Source organism: Carlito syrichta, unplaced genomic scaffold, assembly GCF_000164805.1.
Source record: "Carlito syrichta isolate Samal-C Ts95f unplaced genomic scaffold, Tarsius_syrichta-2.0.1 Scaffold308817, whole genome shotgun sequence".
Taxonomy (NCBI): domain Eukaryota; kingdom Metazoa; phylum Chordata; class Mammalia; order Primates; family Tarsiidae; genus Carlito; species Carlito syrichta.
Window position 1 is genome coordinate 31,303 of NW_007252913.1, and position 21,738 is coordinate 53,040.

Here is a 21,738-nt window from a genome sequence, read left to right on the forward strand (position 1 = left end):
AACAGTTGCTGGAGAGGGTGTGGTGAAAAGGGAACACTTCTACACTGTTGGTGGGAGTGCAAACTGGTGCAACCTCTGTGGAAAATAGTGTGGTGATTCCTAAAAGCTCTAAATATCAACCTCCCATATGACCTTGCAATTCCCCTACTGGGAATATACCCTGAAGAACTCAAATCACTCTACCAAAAAGATACCTGCACACATATGTTTATCGCAGCATTGTTCACAATAGCAAGAACCTGGAATCAACCATACTGTCCATCAAAAGAGGACTGGATTAAAAAAAAAATGGTACATATACACGATGGAATACTACGCAGCCATAAAAAAGAACAAAATCATGAACTTGGCAGCAACCTGGATGGAACTAGAGTCAATAATACTGAGTGATCTCTCACAGAAACAAAGATCTGAGTATCATGTGTTCTCACTCATATAGCAGACCTTGAACATCCACCGTAATACTATTGAAAAAAAAGACTGACAGTGGTGGGAAACTATGAGGGGGGAGGGGAAGGGAGGTGGGATTAACGGTAGTCAATATCTGTCTGGGGATGGGGAGACACCCCTTATCAACAAGGGTGCCTGAATAAAGCATATTTGTATACCTAACCCTAAATTGTACCCCACAATATCAAAATAAAAAATATTGATATATAAAAAAGAAAAAAAGAAATTGCAAGACAATGTTTCTGAGAGAAGGGAGATATATCGAAAAAGTTCTAGAAAGCTGTAGGGGGATCCTCTTGAAACTTGTCAAATACTAATGTGTGTATTTTTAGTTAAATCTCCAAGAGGCTATTCCAGGCTTTAATTTTAAGATAATATACATTTCTTCTACTCAGAGCACTCTGTCCAGAAGTAGTCAACCTGGCAAGGAGTTTTGAAATAAGGTTGGGGAGCTGGGGTGAGGAGGGGTGGAAATGTGTGAGTCCCACTGCCTGCCCCAATATCTACTCAATATCTATCTTAATTTTGTAAGATTGTTATCTGTTTTTCACAAATTCTCAAAAACTACATATTTTATTTATAAGTGAATCTAGAAAAACTATTTTCTAATCTTCTTAAAACCATCTAAGAACTAATCAGATAAGGAGAAATTACCAGGCCACCACTTGGGAAAGAATGGGAACCCCAAGAACTAAGTCTAGCATTAGGAACAATTTTTACCATGAAAATGTTTGCTAATAATTTAGAAAAAAATAACTGAGAGGGTAGTCTATGCTTTTGACAGCCTCTTGGCAGTAAAAGGACAAAAGTCAGAGTCTTTGGCCCATAAAAGATGGGAGTCAGGTAAACTATCCCTTCCAATGTGCTTAGGATCCCTAGAATTAAAGTTAAACTAACCCTCCTTCAGACTATACTAAAAAGCCATACTTTTTAAAGCAGTCTCTTTATGGTAGATATTGTTTTATAATTATTACTAAAATATACTTCTTTAATTATCATAATTGTTCATATCTTCAAACATATAACAACTTCTTTTCATAGGAATTACTAGAAAAAGCATTTCTAGGTCTAAGAGTACATACACTGTGTATTTCATTATTGCCAAATCATCTTTCTTAAGGTTGGGAAAATTTAAATTCTTAAATATGCATGAATGTTCATTTCATCACCCTTAACAATACAACATATGATCAGTCTTTTCTAGTTGGATAGGCAAAAAAATCCATCTATTTTAATTTGCATTTGTAATAGTAACAAGTTTATATATCTTTTAAAATCTATTTGAACCAGGCATGGTGGCTCACTCCTGTAATTCCAGCCTAGGGGTTTGAGACCAGTCTCTACAATAAACCAAAAATTATCTGAGTGTGGTGGTGCACTCCTGTGGTTCTAGTTACTTGGAAGGCTGAGGTGGAAGGATCGCCTTAGCCCAGTGAGTTGAGGCTGCAGTGGCCATGAGCCTGTCACTGTACTCCAGCCTGGGCGACAGAGTGAGACTCTGACTCAAATATATATATATTTTTATATAAATATTGACACTCAAGAGTCTTATAAGTCCAAACATAACTTTTATATACTCTTTTTGGTATATTACTGGCTTGCAAGAGCACTGTATACATTAGGACTATTACCCCCTTGTTTGAAATAATTTTCCCTAGTTTGTCATTTTGTTTAATCTTGCTCTTGGTTCTAATTTTAAAAAATTTTTCTTTTGCATTTTTCTTGAGCCCTTCCATCTTCTCTTTTCTTTGTTTTCTTTTCTTGTTTTTTTTTTTTTTTTTTTTGAGTTGGAGTCTCACTCTGTCACCCAGACTAGAGTGCAGTGGCACACTCCCGGCCACTGCAGCCTCAACCTGCGGGGCTCCAGCAGTCCTTCCACCTCATCCTTCCAAGTAGCCAGAACTACAGGCATGCGCTACCACGCCCGGCTAATTTTTGATTTATTGTAGAGATGAGGTCTCACCAAGTTGCCCAGGCGAGTCTCGAACCCGCAGGCTCAGGCAGTCCACTCACCTCAGCCTCCCAAGGCTCGACTTTGTTTTCTTTATAGCAAAAAATTTGAATGAATTAAATGTGTACTTACTGTCTCTAGTTCTTTTTCTTGTGAGTCTCCTTCAAACACACATTCATTCCTATCATTTGACCAAATCAATTTTTGTAGGTTATAAATGACCTCTGTGTCACCAAATTCAGTGATGAGTTCTAGTCCTTATCTTACTCTTTGTTAATTACTTCCTCCTCCTCTAAATATCCTTGTCAATTGTCTTTCAGTGTTCCATATCTGCATCTTCTAGTCTTTCTTTTACCACACATTTTATTCCTCTTCAGTCTCCTTTGTTTGTTCCTTTTTATCTCTTCAATTTTTTTCAATGTTGGAATGCCTCAACTCCTAAACCTTGAGACTCTTTGTTTCTGCATTCAGCCAGTGGTGATTACATTCAGGTTCATAGGTTTAAATCTCTATCTGACACCCAAATTTATATCACTAACTAGGATCAGTACTGTCCAGCAGAAATATAATACAAACAATATATGTGATTTAAAATTTTCTAGCAGCCACATTTAAAAAGGCAAGATACAGGTGAGATTAGTTTTAATGTTTTATTTAACCCAGTATTTCAAAAATATTTCAACTATAATCAAATAAAAATGTTAATGACATTTTTCACTTTTTTCCTATGTTAAGTCTTTGAAATCTGATGTGTATTTTACCCTTACATAGCACATCTCAATTCAGATTAGTCACATTTCAAGTGCTAAATAGCCACATGTGGCTACTGGACATTGTAGCTCCAGGTTACTTTAGTGATCTCCAGACCTCATGTCTCCATTTGAATATCTAATTTATATTTCAGAACTAACCAGTTTCTTTCACAACTCACATTCATTTCCACAAAAACAAATCCTCTCAGTTCAAACCTTAATAGATCCAAAATCTAATCACTTCTTACCTCATCTGCTGCAGACACCGTTGTCCCAGCTGTCACCTCCTCACTGCATAGGTGTATTGCATGGCTCTTCTCCTTCAGTTTTTTCAAATCTCACTTTATCTGAGAAGTGTTCCTTAACTACCTTATTTAAAGTGCAAACCCCTCCTCCTTACACATATAACTGGATATCCACATAAATCAGTATTCCCTTATCTCTTCTATGCTTTATTTCTTGTGTTAATTTTTAAGGTAGTCTGTCATTGTTTCTCTGCTCCAAGACGGTTTGATAAGAATTGATATAAGATGTATTTTTTTTTAAATTTTAGATTCAAGGGGTACACATGCATATTCGTTGCATGAACTTACTGTGTAGTGGTGGGAATTGGGTCTCAGGTGGGTCTCATGTGATTTTAAATTTTCCATTCCCCAGATAGTAAACATTGTGCCCCATACTGGTGTCCCCAGTGTCTATTATTTCCATCCTTGTTAAGATGTATTTTTAATGGTCTTTTTCATTTTTTCTGTGGTTGATTCTCTGTTCACCTGTTTTTGAGTCTTTCTTTAAAAATTTGTTTTCTTAGAAAATAACCTGTTAAATTTTAACATCATCCACCAGCAGTATGTATGGCAATCTCAATTTTTAGAAGTACCTCTTTATTTCTTTTTAAAATGCTCCTTTTCTCATTGCTGATTTTTGTTTCAGTCCTCTCTTAGTGAGATTGGTCTGGTATTTATCTACTTTAATTAAAAGAATAGCTCTTGATTTTATTGATCATTTTTACTGTTTTTAAATTGGTAATTTTTGTTTTTGTCTTAACTACTAATTTTATCCTCAACTTTTTTGGTTTATTTTTAGTTCTTTTCTAGGCTCTTGAGTTGACCGTTTAATTCATTTATTTCTAACTTTGTTGAATAATAAACATCTAAAGCTGTCACTTCTTCTTTTTTTTTTTTTTTAAGTTGGAGTCTGACTCCATTGCCCGGGCTGGAGTGCAGTGGCACACACATGGTCACCCTAGCATCGACCTGCTGGGCTCAGGCGATCTTTCTGCCTCAACCTTCCAAGTAGCCAGAACTGTAGGCGTGCACTATCATGCCTGGCTAATTTTTCGATTTATTGTAGAGATAAGGTCTTGCCAATTTTACCAGGCTGGTCTCGAACCCCTGAGCTCAGACAATCCTCTCGCCTCAGCCTCCCAAAGTGCTGGGATTACAGGTTGAGCCACCGAGCCTGGCCAGCTGTGACTTCTTTTGGCTGTAACTTTGACTGTATCTCATGGATTTTGGTAGTCTGTGTTCTTATGTTACTAATTTTTTTCAATTATCAAAGTTTACACAATTTATTAAGTGGCAAAGTCAGGATTTAGAGCTAGACAGGCTATCTTTATGGAATGAGATCTGCTTTATAATGTCTTCTCATTGTAGAACACAAAGGGTGAACTTAGATGGTTTTTTTCAGGATCAATTATGAAATAGTTTATTAAGAATTGAGAGAAAATCAATTTATTTTTTTCAAATTCTTCAAGGACCATTCTAATACCTGATCACCAGAACTCTACTGATGATACCTTAGTTTTTTGGGAGTATGGACAGTAAAAATAAGTAGAGTCCAGAGACTCAGAATGACTTTGTGAGTTGGCTGGACAATTTTTTTCTTTTTCTTTTTTTTTGAGTCGTAGTGTCACTTTGTCACCCAGGCTGAAGTGCAGTGGCACACTCATGGCCACCTCAGCATTGACCTGCTGGGTTCAGGCAATCCTTTCACCTCATCCTTCCAAGTAGCTGTAACTACAGGCGTGCGCTACCACACCTGGCTAATTTTTTCATTTATTGTAGGGATGAGGTCTCACCAAGTTGCCCAGGCTGGTTTTGAATCCCTGGGCACAGGCAATCCTCTCACCTAGGTCTCCTAAAGTGCTGGTATTGCAGACTTGAGCCATTGTGCCTGGTCTGGACATTTCTTATGCTAGTCCCCTTTAGGATCATTCATGTGTTTATTGGGGTTTCTTGGTTTTTCTGTTAGTGACTAGCTTGGACTTCCTCATGTGGCACCTGGGTTCAAAGAGTCATTGTATAGATATCCTGATTACCCTGAGTTGATTCCCCCAAAATAGATATTTAATATATAATAAAAAGGGCCATTGTCATTACTTTTTAAAAACAGGTTTATTGAGGTATATTTTATTCATTTCAGTGATTTTTAGTAACTTTATCTTGGAAATTTTAAGAGTATGCTTTGTCTGTCATTTATGTCAATTCATGCTTTTGAAAAAGTTACTCAGATGTTCTACCAGTTTTATTGTTTATTAGCCCTCTGATACTAGAATCTTTAACTATAACTGCTATTTTGTCAGATTCTTCTTGTATTTCTAATCATTTTTAAAAAATATGATGCCAAGCATAATAATAGCTTAATATTTACCTTTTCTAGAATATATATCCTTGAGTGATGCAGGCCTCTGCAGTGGTGGAGACAGCATCTGGTAAAGGCTACCATGGTAATGGAGGAAACCTGCAAGAAGGTGAGGGTCCAGGCCAGTTGCCTAAGTAAATTCTGGGTGGAGAGGAGTGCTAAATGTAATTATGTCAAGCAGTTTCCCCTCCAGTGTTGCTACTTTTTAAGCCTTCCTTACAGTAAAGTGGTAAGTATAAGCGTATTTTTAACTTGGAAAATTCACTCAGGTGATTTTTGGTGGCTATGGGTAGTCTAGGAAAATAGAAGATTTAGGGAAGGGAAGGGAAGCAGGAAAAGAGGATTTCGGCTGGCTAGGCTTTCAGGAACTGCTGACATATACACTTGCCCTCAGGGTAGTAAATGGAAAGCTTGAACAGGTTTTTTTCTTCCCAGATTTTCTAAGGAAATTTCTTTTTTTTTAGTAATAGTAGAAAGAAAATAAGAAATAGCAAGAGCATAAAAAGCAAAATCACCAAACTTGATGTGCTTATGAATATATGTGACTTAAACTATTAAGAGATATTCTAGATTAAAACAAATTCCATCCTACATTGTTCATGAGACATATTTAAAATAAGTGAACTTAAAAATCTAGGGTAATGGTATTAAAGAATATAATCAATGTCAAAAGCATTATAAGAAGATACAGAAGGCCATTTTAAAGTGATAAAATGATACAATTATGTTATCAGTCATGGACTCTAATGGAATAAGCAGAGTACTTTCTTATATACATTAAATGCTGGAAATCTAAAGAAAAGCTGCTAGAGATTGGATGTGATCATGGTTCTCTCTCAGTAAATTCCAATGGGATTTTTTAATGCAATTCAAAATGGTTCCCCCAAAAAGAACTTTTTGTCTAGTGAACATAAAACAAATTTTAAAATAAAGGAAGACACTTAACCTAGCAGATATAAAAATATCCTATGATGCTATAATAATTAAAACAGTATAATACTGTAGTACAAAAAGATGATAGGTTAATGAAACAGACAGAAATAAATAGAAGTAGACGCTTAGAAAATTATTAAACAGAAACAAGAGGACTTCAGAATATGATAAAGATGCTATTTCTACTCAGAAGGAAAACAATGGATTATTCAGTAAATGGTGTTAGAACAACTGACCCTCCATTTTAGAAGAAAATTAAGTTAGAATCCTACCTTATGCTAAGAGAAAAATACAGGCTACATAGTATAAAAAGACTGTTACATACAAAAAATTAGAATAAATTATAGGAGAATATTTTTATAATTATTTGGTAGGGAAGGCTAAAGATACAAAACCCAAAATCATAGAGGAAAAAACTAATACATTTAGCTAAATAATCTCAAAAACTTTGATATTAAATGATACTATAAGAAGTTAAAGCCAGCTGAAGTGGCACATGCATGTAGTCCCAACTACTTGGGTGTCAGAAGTGGGAGGACTGCTTGAGCACAGGATTTTGAATCCATTCTGGGCAATATAGCAAGACCTCATCTCTTTAAAAAAAAAATTAAAAGATAAGCAGTAAACTAGAAAAATTCACTTATATTATAAATGTGAAAAACAAAGCATCTGTATCCAGAATGTATAAAGAACTTGACACATCTCCAACCCTATATTTATAACAACTTACTGGACATTTGCTTCTGGGGTATCTTATCACTAATCTCAAACTCCACTGACTGGAATTAACTCATTATCTTCCCCCTCTTCCTCACTTTTCATCTTCACCTTCTAAATCTAATCTTCATGAAGTAACTCTCTTTAGCTCTGAATATTCCCATTCAACTATAGAACCAAACTGTAAGCCTTAGCATTATCTTAGAGTGATGTTTGGACAGGTATTGGCCAACTTGTGAGTCATGAAATTAGTTTAGCCAATTGTGGTCATTTTGTTTTTGTTTTTGTTTTTTAATGAAATGAAATAAGATAAAATAGAAAATAGCAGAATACATTGGATATGGAGTAATTATTGTTTTGTAAATTTTGTTTTACTTATGCACATATGTGTGTGTGTACTGAGTCATGATATTAAACATGTTTCCAGTTGTGGTCTTGGTTTTAAAAAAAATTGAAAACCGCTGATCTCTCTCTTCCTCTTACTACCATTTCCAATCAGCCACCAAGACTTGTCAGTTGTGGAACTCTCATACCAGTCTCTCCATCAGTACTGCTTCTACACTCTTTTGGTAGCTGCCTTTACTTTCCTCTTTTGGACCTTCATTTTAACTGTTGCCAGAGCTGCCTACAACTCAATTGTAGTCACCTGACCACCCTTTTAAGAAGTGTTCTGTTGTCTTTTCTTCCCTTAGAAATAAGAGCCAAGGCTGGGTACAGTGGCTCATGCCTATATACTTTGGGAGGCCAAGGCAGGTGGATTGTTTGAGCCCAGGAGTTTGAGACCACCCTACCTGGACCATGTCTGTACAATAAACCAAAAAATTAGCCAGTCATGGTGGTGTGTACCTGTAGTCCCAGCTACTACTGATGCGGAGGTGGAAGGATCACTTGAGCCCTAGAGGTTGAGGCTGCTATGAGCTATGATCGTCGTGATTATGCCACTGCACTCCAGCCTGGGTGACAGTGAGACTCTGACGCAAAAAGAAATAGCCAAACTTCTTAGCGTATCATAAAAGTCCTCTTTCAGGTCACAATTCCTGTTACTCCCATAGATCTCTTTCACTCCAGACAAGTTGGCTTACAGTTTCCTAAAGAAGCCACGTTCTTTCTTTTTCTTTTTTTTAAGAAACCACGTTCTTTTATGCACCCCGCTGTACTTGTTGGATTTGCCTAAAATAAATTAGTATCTATTTTGTTTCAATATACTTTTTAAATATAAAGTTCCTCTGAAGCCTACTTCTCTTTCTTCTGAAGCATTTACGTGCTTCATCAACACAACTCTGTCATCTTTTTTTTATTACATTTTTGTGTGCTTATCTGTCACCTTTATGAAAGTCATAAGTTATTTGGGGCAGCACCCATGTCTTCTTTTTCTTTGTTTTTGCAATGCCTAGGACTGGCGTTAGGAGGCACTTAAAGATTTCTTAAATAATTTTATTTTTAAAAATTTCTTATTAGACCTTTTTACAAACAGTAGCTGCCCTATAAATTGTAAACTTCTTTCCATTGAAAGAATTCAAAAAGAATCTTGACTGCTGTTTTAGCTTGAGCTACCATATCAAAATCCAATAAACTGAGTGGCTTAAACAACAGAATTTATTTTCTCATAGTTCTGGAAGTCTAAGAGTAAAGGGACAACCTGATCAGGTTTTGGTGAGGGGCCATCTTCTGGCTTATAGATCCCTGACTTCTTGGTGTGTCCTCACATGAGAGAGAGGGAAAACAAGCTCTCATGTCTCTTCTTACAATGGCACTAATCCTGTCATGAGGGCCCTGCCTTCGTGATTTCACCTAACATAATTAATTACCTCTCAAAGTTCCTATCTTGAAATATTGTCATGTTATGGATTAGGTTTCAACATAAGCATTTTGAGAGGACACAGTTCAATGGCAGTTACCATAAGGAATGTTTGTCATGGATAATGTAAAAAGTTTTTCTGCACTGGGAAGAACTTGGGCCATATCATGTCTAAGGATTTTTCCTAGTGTTTAGATTCTGTGGTTTCTGTTAATGTTTTATCCTTTTTTTTTTAAAACCAGATAAAGCTTCTAATCGTGAAGAAAATATATCATCTTACAATGATTGTGATGAAGTTAAATGGACTTTTCCTTATGATGATCGGGATTCCTTGGCACCAGAAAGAGATAATTACAAAGAAATAAGCAATACTGACAAAACAGACTTATTGGAGCTTTCTTTTTCAGCAAGCCAAGATACAAACAGAGAGAGTACTCACTTTCAGTCGAGTGAGTTTCAAGGCAGTACTGACTATTTCTTGAATGAAACATACTCTATCTGTTATTCAGAGTCAAAACTAAAGAAGGAAAATCTTGTTCTTTTAAATTCAGAATTAGATCCTGAAATGCAGAAGAAAGAGGAGGTGTTTTTTGATATTTTGGAACATCAAGATAATAAGACTGTTAGCTTAGAAAGAATCTACAAGATTTCAGATGCCAATTATAAAGAAACTGCTGAAGATATGCAAAAGCATGATACAGATGAAGACTCACAGCAGGAATATCACAGTGCAGAAGAACAAGAATATATAAGTAACCATTTATCTTTTGACCAAACAAATACATTAAATATATCTACTCTGGAAGTTGTTGAATTAAGAAATTCAAATTGTGAAGTTAATTGTGCTGGCAATTTAGAAGATAATTATGCTCAGTTGGAAAGTGGTTCTGTCATTTCTTTAGATTCACTTGATGTTTATGGACAAGAAGATTCACCTCATGTCTCCAAATTTCAGAATTCTATTATGTTAAGAGAATGTCATGAACCAAAGCATGAGAAGTGTAAGGAGCAGGAGACTAGTTTAATGTACCACACAGTATTTGATGGCAATGTACTAAGAAGCAATTCTCTTGGAAACCAGGAATCTCAATCTAAAAGTGGTTCCCTGAACCCTCAAAAAGCATTAAAAGCTGAAATTCATACTGATAAAAGGAAATCTCAAATAAGTAAAAGTAAAGATTTTTATAGAAATACAATTTTTGAGAACAAAATATTACAGCACCTTGAAAATTGTAGTACGTTACCACAGGACAAAACTTTAGAGACATTACTTCTACCTTGTAAAGATGGTCAAACATCTTGGACCTCTGTTTTTGATGATTCAGTAATTTCTGCCTGTGGATATTCATATTACAAAAGCCTACCAAACACCCCTGACCCAGCCTTAGGTTTTTCTGTTACTCTACCAAGGATTGCAGTCAACGATAATCAGACAATAAAAGATAGCTCGCTAAAAGTTGCTAGTAGCAGTGCCACAAATAAAACATACTTTCACAATATGGAAGGAACATCTACTAAATCAGTGACAGATGCAACAAGTTGTACAGTCACTGTTAATCAGACAGTGGATGTCAGCACTGATTTTAGGGCTTGTTTTACAACCAGCAGGGCTACAAGTGCAAGATCTTCTGTAATATCTACATCAAGCAACACAGAGATAACAATGATGAATAAAAAACGGCCTGGCGAATGGCAAAATGAGAAACAAAGAAGTGTGGCTTGTAATACAGATTGGTCATATGGCCGAGATTGTGCAGATACACAGATGGCTATGACAAAAGAATCAGGAAAATCTCACTCAGTTGATAGTTTAAAACTTAAAGGAGATTTTCTAAATAAGGTAAATTAATATGATTAGTAATATTTTATTTAGCTTTATAAAGAGAAAGTGTTTGCTAATGTAAATGTTTTTGGTTTATTGAATCATCTTGAGACTTTTGTGAAAAAATGCTGGGTGAGGAAAAAGGATATCTTGTGGTAGCTGTTGCCACAAATTCCATTAGAAGTTGAATCTTACAATTTTTTTTTTTTTGGAGTTGGAGTCACCAGTCACCCAGACTGCAGCCTTGACCTATTGGGCTCCGGTGATCCTTCTGCCTTGGCCTTCCAAGTAGCTGGAACTACAGGCGTGTACTACCACACCTGGCTAATTTTTAAAAAAATTTTATTGTAGAGATGAGGTCTCGCCAAATTGCCCAGGCAGGTCTCGAACCCGTGGGCTCAGGCAGTCCACTCACCTCAGCCTCCCAAAGCGCTGGAATTACAGGCTGAGCCACTGAGCCCAGCTGAATCTTACAATTTACTAATATGGAACTCCAGGTGGTAACCTATGGTTTCCCATATATTTATAATTTAATTTTTAAATTATGCTTTCAGGATTCCTTGGAATTAAGAAAAACATTTGATATCATAGACTTAAAGAAACATCCTGAGAGGTACGTCAAATGCATAAGTTTGCAGATGCATGTTAGGGGAAAAAATCCAAATGGTGTAGCATATTTAACCATATAAAATCATAGCTAAAGGAGACTTTAAGAAATCATATGTTTCAGCTATTTACCTTCAAACAAATAAATATCAAAGCAATATCGACTATTAAGGCTCCTCACTTACTGAGATTTCAGTCTCATTTCTTTAGAAACTCATGGCGTCTTATCTTGTTCAACCTAGACCCATATTAATTAAATTTTCCATTTTATTCTGTAGACCAAAGCAAAATAGCATCTTTGGAAAATATTATATATGTGAAGAAGTAAGTAGCTAGAGTATGTCACTGGAATATTTTAATTGATTGTGTAATTTGGTTTGCATGTAATAGATACCCTTAGAGAAATGTCTAAGAAGCCAAGTTAGTTGCCATGCTCTGAGTACATTTGCTTTTTCCTTCATTCATTCTTCATTCATCTAATAAGTTTAATCTAGTATCTCAACTTTATAAAATTAAGTAGAATAATTGGTTTTCAGAAGCAGAAGTATTAAGAGCAGCTGTACATGACAATTAGTAACAAGGGAAGACCTCCAAAAACTAACTCTGAAAAAAACATAGTGGCATAGGGATTTTTGATATAATAGCACAGCAAAGTATTTGTTATATTAATGATCCTTAATTACTAGGAATGTGTAAACTATCTTATGTTTAAAAGATAATATGTTTTAAGAAAAAATGTCATCCAAAATGCTTATAACTTTAAAAAATCTTGGCCAAAGCTTGATTTAGGTTGAAAAATTCATTAATTCTGGATATAGTCATTACCTTAGATTGGAACCCTTTTTTGGGAGAAGAGGGTATGAATTTGATACTAGTTTACAAGATTTCTTGATTTTTAGAAAGAATATATTTAGCTTTGACTCAACATTCTTGTTTTTTGGAGCTGTTATGTGTTCCTATAGCCTCTCCATATTTAGTAGAAATAGAATTAAACTTAATAGGAAAATACGTGAAGTTTAAACTCTGTTCCTAGAAATATATCGTTACTGTAGAAAAATGTTTAGGATTTTACATAATCCTATCTTTTATTTTAAAGGGAATTTCAACTTTCTAAAGAGATGGAGAAGAATGTGCCATCGATGTGCTGTCAGAAAATAATGCAGAGAGCCATAAAAGCAGAGCTGCACCTTTTAAATGTTCACTATCAGATGTGTCGTCACCATTGTTGTGATATTTACAAACTTGTAATGAAAAATAGGGAAGGATTAAATAGGTGTTTATTAATTTAAAATGTCTTTTCTTGGAAATTTGTCACTAGCTTTAAGTTTATTCTGATAGTTTATTTCATTTTCTTTTTTTTGAGTTATAGTCTCTTGCCCAGACGAGTGCAGTGGCACCATCATAGCAGCTTACCACAACCTTGACCTCCTGGGCTCAGGCAATCCTCCTCCCTCAGCCCCCTGAGTAACTGGGACTTTAGACATGTACCATCATGACTGACTAATTTTTGTATTTTTTTAGAGATGAGATTTTGCTATGTTGCCCAGACTGGTCTTGAGCTCCTGGGTTCAAGCAATCTGCCTGCTTCGGCCTTTGAAAATGCTGGGATTACAGGCATGAGTCACTGTGTCAGGCCTAATTTTCATTTTTGAAGGGTAAAATGAGTAGATTGTTAACTGGATTTGTTAGCTGACCTAAGGGTAATAATAGACTAAAAAGCAATACATTTGAATTTCATAGAGGAGCAATAGTGCATGGTTGAGATGATGACTCCAGTGAAAAGACAAATTTGACATTTTATTATAAAGTCCAAGGAAGGATGAAGTCAGAGGATTTTGCATGACATCCTGCCACATTCTCTCTGGCTTATGTGTTGAGGGTTGTTTGTACTGCCCTTAGGAAAACACATTTATGGTGGTTCATTTTCTTTTACTCAATGCTGAAAAGAAAAATATAAATATCTGGTACAATTAGAACTCAGTGTATAACATATTAGTGTTAAATATTTGACTTGGGCCTAAATAATTGTGTTTTGTTAACTTAATTTTGAACAGGAATTTATCAAGTAATTCTAAGAAGGAATTAGGATCAGCACTACTATCTCTTTTGAGAGATTTAAAAGTGAGATATGTGAGTTTGAAAGAAAAGATATACAAGGGCATACCACTGGAAGAGCTGCCCCCACTGTCAGTAGAATCAAAATTATTATCTACCTTCTCTACTTTTGCTTCCAGGGTATGTATATATGATTCAAGAATACAGATTTTTACTTCATTTACACAGAAAATATTTTAAACAGATTTTTTTCTCATTTTCTTTTTTTCCAGCTAATGAAAGAAGAATCACATGTGTGAGTTATGATTTAATCTAATTTAGAAATTGTCAGTTCTTAAAATTTTTTAAATTTAACTTTAAATGTTCTGTTTTGGTCACCACTCAAAGCATTGATAAATGTTTTAATGAAATGTTTATCTTTTTATTAGTACATAATATCTGTACATATTTATGGGGTACATATAACATTTTATTACATGTATAGGATGTGTAATGATCAAGTTAGGGTATTCAATATATCTTTACCTCATGTATTGATCATTTCTTTGTGTTGGGAACATTTCAAGTCCTCTCTTTTAGCTATTTTGAAATATAAAATACATTGTTGCTAACTATAGTCATCCTATTCTGCTAACAAATATTAGATCTTGCTCAACCTGAAGTGTTTATCTGTTTAGCTTTTCAGGAGCAGATTCTGAATTAGGTAATCAAAATGCGGGTGATGCTGACATATCTTCAAGCCTAAAAAAGACACTCTCTCAAGTAAGATTTTTTGAAAGTTTATCAGTGTCTTTATTTTTATGACTTAAATAAAGTAAATTATAATTTTCAGAAACTCTAACATCCTTCTTTTCATTTGAACTGTCTTGCTTTATGTGCTACCATTTGAGAGACATAACTGATTAGAAGAAATGTAATGTATTTAACTTAGTCTTGATCAAACAAATGTCAGCAGTGTACATTGTGTAGAGTGACCATAGAATTTGTTCTCAAACCAGGAGACTTTTGAGATGAAAGAGAGTAATGTTAATAATATGCCATGAAAATAGGTATAAACCTGGATTGTTCGGGGCAAACCATAATATATTGTCCCCAACATATTGAGCCAGTATGATTAAAACCAGTATCTTGCATCTTAATCTCATGAGGGTAAAGCAGTATTTATTTTAGATAGGGGAAAGTTTTAATTTCTCTTTTATTGAAATGATGAAAATAAATTTTAAATGACTGATATAGGTTTTCTCATTCTTTCTTGTTCCCCAAATAAATGTTTGTTCTATGCCAACCAAGAAAGATGATTTAATCTATCTAAGGACACTGCAAATTGTGATGTGTTGCAGTAATATAAGTTGTATTCTGTTATCAAGTGACAAGACAACAGAGTAGGAAAACTGAAGTTTATTTCTTCTTTTCTGACTTTGGTCTCAACCCTGAGGTTTCATTATTTGGATGGTCTTAATTCCCCAAGGTGAATTCCAAAGTCAAGAGTGGAATACTTGACTAATATATATTCCTTTCTACTAACATAAATGATTAAAAGTAAATTACTTTAACAGAGTATCTATTCTATTGTTAATTTTAAAAAACTTCAATTATCCACAAAGAAATAACAGATTCAAAAGTAGATTTGTATGTATTCAAGTTTCTTACACAGTTTGTTAAACAATCTGTGCATTTAATGATGGATGATATTCTTAAGAATTTTATTTTCACTCTCATGTTAGTAGTGGTATAGCCTGCTTATTTAATAAATTATCTTATTTAATAAATTATCTTTACAAGTACAGGATGCCGGTGTAACAATTTTTATAATCTGACTTTTGGCTATAAAACAATACATATTTTAGGTTGGGATTACATTTTAATGTTCTCTCATTAAATTAACTGGTTATTCATGAAAGCCAATATAGTGTATATAGTGTCTCTAAATTCCAGCCATTCCTGAACTATCTTCACAATTTACCATAGTCCTATATTACCTATATTGTTACTTTGTATTTTTCTTTAAATGATTCTCCTTTTTACATAAATTTAAGTGTAAAGACTAAATCACTTACATATAGGAGATCAATATTCTTATAAATAAAAGATACATAAGCATACACTAAATTAAATATATAACTATTAAATGTTAATATGATAAATATTTATTTGTATACATGCAACTATTATTTGAAGTACTTTTCGTGTGTATGTGCCTCACTTTTCCAAATAGTGTTAGCACATAGTCACTATACACAGACTGGGTTCAAATTTTAATTCTTTGAACTGTGTAACGTGAAACAAGGTACTTGGATTCTATTTTCCCACCCATCTAGTCAGGTTGATAATGATTTTTCTCTTATAGGCTTTATTATTGTGAGGGCTAAATAAGGCCAGTGAAGGAGTAACTGTCACATAGTTAGAAAGTAATCATTGTTAATCCTTATTTATTGTTTTTATTACCTTGATCCTCAGATGTCTTTATTACCTGACAATAGTCCTAAACAAGATACATCACCCCAGAAAGAAGGGTTAAAAAATGGTGATATAAATGTAGACTTTAGCCTGCTGAAACTTGATGATAAAGGTTAGTATAAAAATATATTATCTTGTACAGTTTCCAGAAAACAAATGTTTAAAATATTCCTTGTGTTCATTCATTAATGAAAATACCTATTTTTAATTGACTAAATGGCATTGTTCTGGTTACAAGTGTTGTTTATTCTTATTCTACTTGACATTGTTAAGGTCACCTAATAGATCAGATAAGGCCAAGTAATAATATGGATTTTTATTATTCTGGTTTATGTCTCCAATAGGAAAATTATTCCCTGTATCTAATTTATATCTCTGTAAATTGTAATTTTTTTAGTTTTGTCCTCTATGAAAAGAGATTATGATCATTCTAAAAATATAATTAATTTAATTTTAATGAAATAAAGAGCTGCAGCACTGCCTAACCTTTTTAAAAATGTTTCCAGGCCAGGCTCCATGGCTCAGCCTGTAATCCCAGCACTTTGGGAGGCTGAGGCGAGTGTATTACCTGAGTCCACAGGTTCGAGACCAGCCCAGGCAACTTGGCGAGACCACATCTCTACAATTAAAAAAAAAAATTAGCCCAGCGTGGTAGCAAGTGTCTGTAGTTCCAGCTACTTGGAGGGCTGAGGCAGAACGATCACCGGAGTCCAGCTGGTCAACACTGGAGTGGCCACTGCACTCCAGTGTGGGTGATGGAATGAGACTCCAACTAAAAAAAAAAAAGTTTCCAATTATTCTGTATATAAAGACAATATGTCTTTATGCCAATACACAACAATTCAAAAATCAGAAAAGTAAAATTTTAATAAGCTGGGAATCGGTGTTAATTAAAAGAAAACTAGAAAGCAGGTCACTCAGACCAAAAATAACTTGTATTCAGGGTCTGCTGAAAATTCCTTCTCAGAGAATCTTTGTGCTTGGTTTTCTTATTTTGCTAACATTTATCTTTAGATTCATACATAAACTAGAAGTCATAATAATATTGACTAATCCATGTTTTTAGATAACTTTTTAGAGGGTTAAACGTTGTATGTAATTCGTAGCTCATTGTATTCAATTTTATAGACTGCAGAAATTACCAAGAAATAACTGAAGACTGGTTTGATGCTAAAGAGAGCCTGACAGGAGTTGACCTCTCAGGAATACAAGAAAATCAAATGGAACAAGACAGATGGAATCTGAAGTTTACACTAGGTAGTTCTTAATTTACAAAGAAATTCTAACCTAGCTTATTTGTAAAATAGTTGTGTTGGGCAACTAAGCTGCTTCAATATTTTATTCCTGCTTATGGCTTCTCTTTATCAATATAAAAAATGAGAAAACTGTTCAGTTGGAGTTTAATTTTTTAAAAGAGGTGAAAACTGCTAAAAAAAACTTAAATCCAAGATTTAGTTAGCAGGTAGGTGCCTACATTCTCTCCCTCTTACTCTAGGCCAACATCAGCCCTCCTTCAGGGAATCCTTTTCCTCTGAAGCCTCATCAGGCACTTTCCAAGCATGGATACGTGGTGAACAGAACCAGCTTCCCAGTTTTCATCATGCAACGAGTATTAACCTAGCAAATTAGTGTTAATGATGAAAACTATTTGCTTTCCCTTATTTTACTAATTTCATCTATTTCAGGAATGTTTTCATCTTTACATAGTCTTTATAATAGTTATAATTCTTCTCTAGTACCTGTGATTATTGCCCCTCTGTCATTTCTAAAGATGTTTATACTACTTTCCTTTATTTTTTCTATATACTTCTGTGAGTTTTTCTGTATCATCAATGATTTTATTATTTTTCCCTGCTTGTATAATAATGCTTATTAGCATTTAAAAATAAAATATAAAACTACAAGAAAATAAAATTATCTGACATTTCTTCAAACTGCAATAACCATTGTGAATATTTTAACATACATGCGATTTAAAATAAATGACAAATCATCTTGTTTTATTGAAACTATTTTTACTTTCCTTGAATTTTTATTCATATCTCTTATCACACTACTGTACGTTTTACTTACTCAATATGTTGACTGCCTTCCCACCCTCACATATTAGCTCAGCAAGTTTAGGAGTTTTTGTATCTTTGATAGGCAGTAGCCTATCTCATATTAAACTAGTGAAAGGTGAGATAATGGGTGTAATGTATGTCTTCTTACTCTAATTTATTGCCTTTTTTTTTTTATTACATGTAACTGTTTACTTCCTCTACTTCTTTACTCCACTGTAAAAATATAAATTATAAAGGTAGGTAATTTCACTTCTTTCTCTATAGAATACACTATGATTCAAAGAGGTTAACAAATTAAATAAAGCAAGTTAATGAAGGTTAGGTATTTTTTAGATACTATTTTTCACCTACAGGTAAAAGTCTAAGCTTGAATCCCATCACCACCACTTAATAGATTTGTGACCTAAATTCCTCTAAGACCTCAGTATCCTCATCTGTAAAATGAAAGTAATAGTAGCTACCTACCAGGGTGGTTGTGAGATTGCATGAGGTGATGTATGTAAAGTGCTTGGCATATTGCCTAGAACATGGGAAGCATTCAACAAGTGTTAGGCTATTACTACTATTATTATTACTTAATAAAAAAATAAAATTTACAAATCTCCCATTATTATATAAAAATTATATAATATGAATAAAAGCTACTTAAACGTTCATTCAACAAATATTTATATATTTTACTCCCTATGTGCCAGGTATAAGATTGGCTAGTAATTTAAATCTCGAGTCATTGAATCCTTTATTATTTAAGACCAGGTTCTCTTCACAACAGTGACTATGAAATGCAATGTAAGAATTTTGATTTTTTTGTCCAAAATGAAAAAAAAAGTATAATCCCAGTATTTGTAGTTTTCAAAAGCCAAGCTAACTCAATGTATTTGTTTCTCCCTTTTTTCTTTTGTGCCCTTATCCTTATCACAAGCTATATAATGCCTGCTATTGATATTTGTCTGATTTAAAGGTTTTACTGGCAAGAATGTGCTTAAAGAGAGCTGTCAGAGAGCTCTCAGATCTTAGTTCTAGCCAGTGTCAACACTAAGGAATTAAGAGCTTGTGTGCCTTCATCATTCTAGATAGCATTTTTCTCAGAACTAGAGGCAAATGGAAAACACTTTTCTTAGTTATGATATACAGCCATCTTATGGGTTCTGCATGCATTGATTTTACCAACTGTGGATTGAAAATAATCCCCCCCAAAAAATGTCTGTACTAAACATGTACTAAACATATGGGAGCATATTTATAGGTTATATGCAAATACTATGCCATTTTGTTTGTTTGTTTGTTTTGTTTTGAGTTGGAGTCTCACTCGGTCGCCCAGACTGGAGTGCACTGGCCGCTCCCGGCCACCGCAGCCTCAAACTGCTGGGCTCTGGCCATCCTTCCGCCTCAGCCTTCCAAGTAGCCGGAATTACAGGCATGCGCTACCACGCCCAGCTGATTTTTTGATTTATTGTAGAGATGAGGTCTCGCTGCCCAGGCGGGTCTCGAACCCGTGGGCTCAGGCAATCCACTCACCTCAGCCTGCCAAAGGAGCGGGATTACAGGCTGAGCCACCGAGCCTGGTTTACTATGCCATTTTATATAAAGGATTAGAGCATCCGTGGACTTTGGCATTCTAGAAACAATCCCCCAGGAATACTGAGGGACAAACTAATACATTACTCTGTTGGGTGTAATTTATCCATTTTTGAGCTACAAGAGAGTTATATCAACTCATCCAACTTTTTTATTTTTAAGATGATAGATTAAGGTGCAGAAATATTAAACCTATACTCCAGACTCTTGGTCTTCAGTTTAGTAGTGTTGATGTTTGCTGATATTTTTATAACAAACTTGGAGATAATGAAAAGAAAGCAAGAAATATTTTTAAATGTTCACATTTTCTCTTAAACACATCAACACAATAATGATCATTTCTGTTCTATGTTTTTCTATACCAGAAATGAAGAATGTTGAAACCTTACAAAGAAATAAAGATTATTTAATACATGTTGGTGGTCTTAGCCCTTCAGTGTCTGAGGTATGCTAAGATTTCTTTTTTCAGCTTCATTTTCAAATTTATTAATTGTCCATGTTAATATTTTTTGGTTTTTTAGCTTTCATAAACTTTTATTTCTCTCCTTTTAGGCTGATTTAAGGTCTCATTTCCAGAAATACCAAGTTTCTGAAATTTCAATTTATGATTCTTCTACTAATTACAGGTATGTTAACCAAATTCAGTCAGTGTGCATTACCTTGTGTCTGCTATTCACCATAGGTACCAGACTTCAGCCATAGTGATGATAAAATAAAAGGCCATTCCTATAGGGATTTCCCAGACTTGTAGAGGAGGTTATATAGACACATAGCTGCAATTATTAGTAGGTGCTGTTCTTAATCACATCTTTCTTTCATTATAATTTGTTAATAGTATATAGGAGAGTTATTGATTTTTGTATACTTCATTTTGTTACATACTTTTCATAGGGGAAAGTAGAGTGCATTAGTTAAGAAAATGGGCTCTAGAAATATGTAACTTTGGTTAAATTCCCAGCTTTGTCAACAACTTTGCATAAATTTGGGCAAGTTACTTAATCTTCCTGTGCCTCAACTTCTTCATCTATAAAGTGAAGATAATAATAATACTTTTATAGCATTGCTGTGCAACTATTATGACTAAAATATGTAAAGCACTAAGAATAAAGCCTAGCATAGTAGGTGCTCAGAAAATTGATATAATTTTATTATTTCTGATTTTAATTACTTTTTAGTTGCAGCTTCTTATATTCTTTAGGTAAATAGCTACCTCATCTACATATACTACTACTGCTATACATATACTACTACTAAAGAGAAATTCATTTTAAAAAAATTTTACTAGGCTCTTTGCCAATCCTTTGCAGTCTTTTTGTCTCTTTATTCTTGTACAATACTATTCTATAAGTAACTGATTATACTTGTATCATTCTTTTTCCCCAAAACAATGTATGTGTTTATGTTACTGTGTATGTTGCTGTCTTCTCTTTTGTGATCTTGCCAGCCCATTCGGAAGTATTAAACAACAATGTTGATAACTTAATGAAAATGCCTTTGTTGTCTTATTAAAAATGATAGCTATATATTTTAGATAGAAACATTTTTATTAAGCAAGGATCCTATTTGTAGTTGGGGTTGAAATTTATTAAAAATAAGTATCTTAAGATGGAATAACTTAAGATTATAAGTTTTAACCCTGTGCACTTGTATATCCCCTCTCAGGACACAGAGGTTACTGGTGATTATCCAGGACAAACTTATGCCAGTGCAAAATTTTCAAAAATATGTTTCCTTTCAAATTACATGAAAAAGCAAATAAAGAGATGGAATATATACTGAGATATGATTGATCATTTGAGAAGTGTTTTTCAGGAATCACAAGTGCGTTCTTCCACATCTTTGAACAGACTGGACAATAAATTAACATATCATTAATGTGGGAGGAAGAAAATGAGACTGCATTGTCTGCTTAAATA

The 21,738-nt window shown here is 34.2% G+C and overlaps 1 protein-coding gene across 1 annotated transcript in view; it reads left to right on the forward strand.

The window, feature by feature from the left end:
• The window catches only part of RBM44 (RNA binding motif protein 44), a 58,653-nt gene that overhangs the window by 30,811 nt on the left and 6,104 nt on the right, over nt 1-21,738 (forward strand). Inside the window, exons 3-13 of the mRNA XM_008065878.2 lie at nt 5,812-5,902; nt 9,484-11,081; nt 11,618-11,676; nt 12,766-12,942; nt 13,724-13,904; nt 13,997-14,019; nt 14,402-14,486; nt 16,182-16,293; nt 17,310-17,438; nt 20,188-20,267; nt 20,375-20,448. Coding sequence (XP_008064069.1) covers nt 5,830-5,902; nt 9,484-11,081; nt 11,618-11,676; nt 12,766-12,942; nt 13,724-13,904; nt 13,997-14,019; nt 14,402-14,486; nt 16,182-16,293; nt 17,310-17,438; nt 20,188-20,267; nt 20,375-20,448 — 2,591 coding nt within the window. The 5' untranslated portion in view covers nt 5,812-5,829. The remainder of the gene's footprint in view (nt 1-5,811; nt 5,903-9,483; nt 11,082-11,617; nt 11,677-12,765; nt 12,943-13,723; nt 13,905-13,996; nt 14,020-14,401; nt 14,487-16,181; nt 16,294-17,309; nt 17,439-20,187; nt 20,268-20,374; nt 20,449-21,738) is intronic.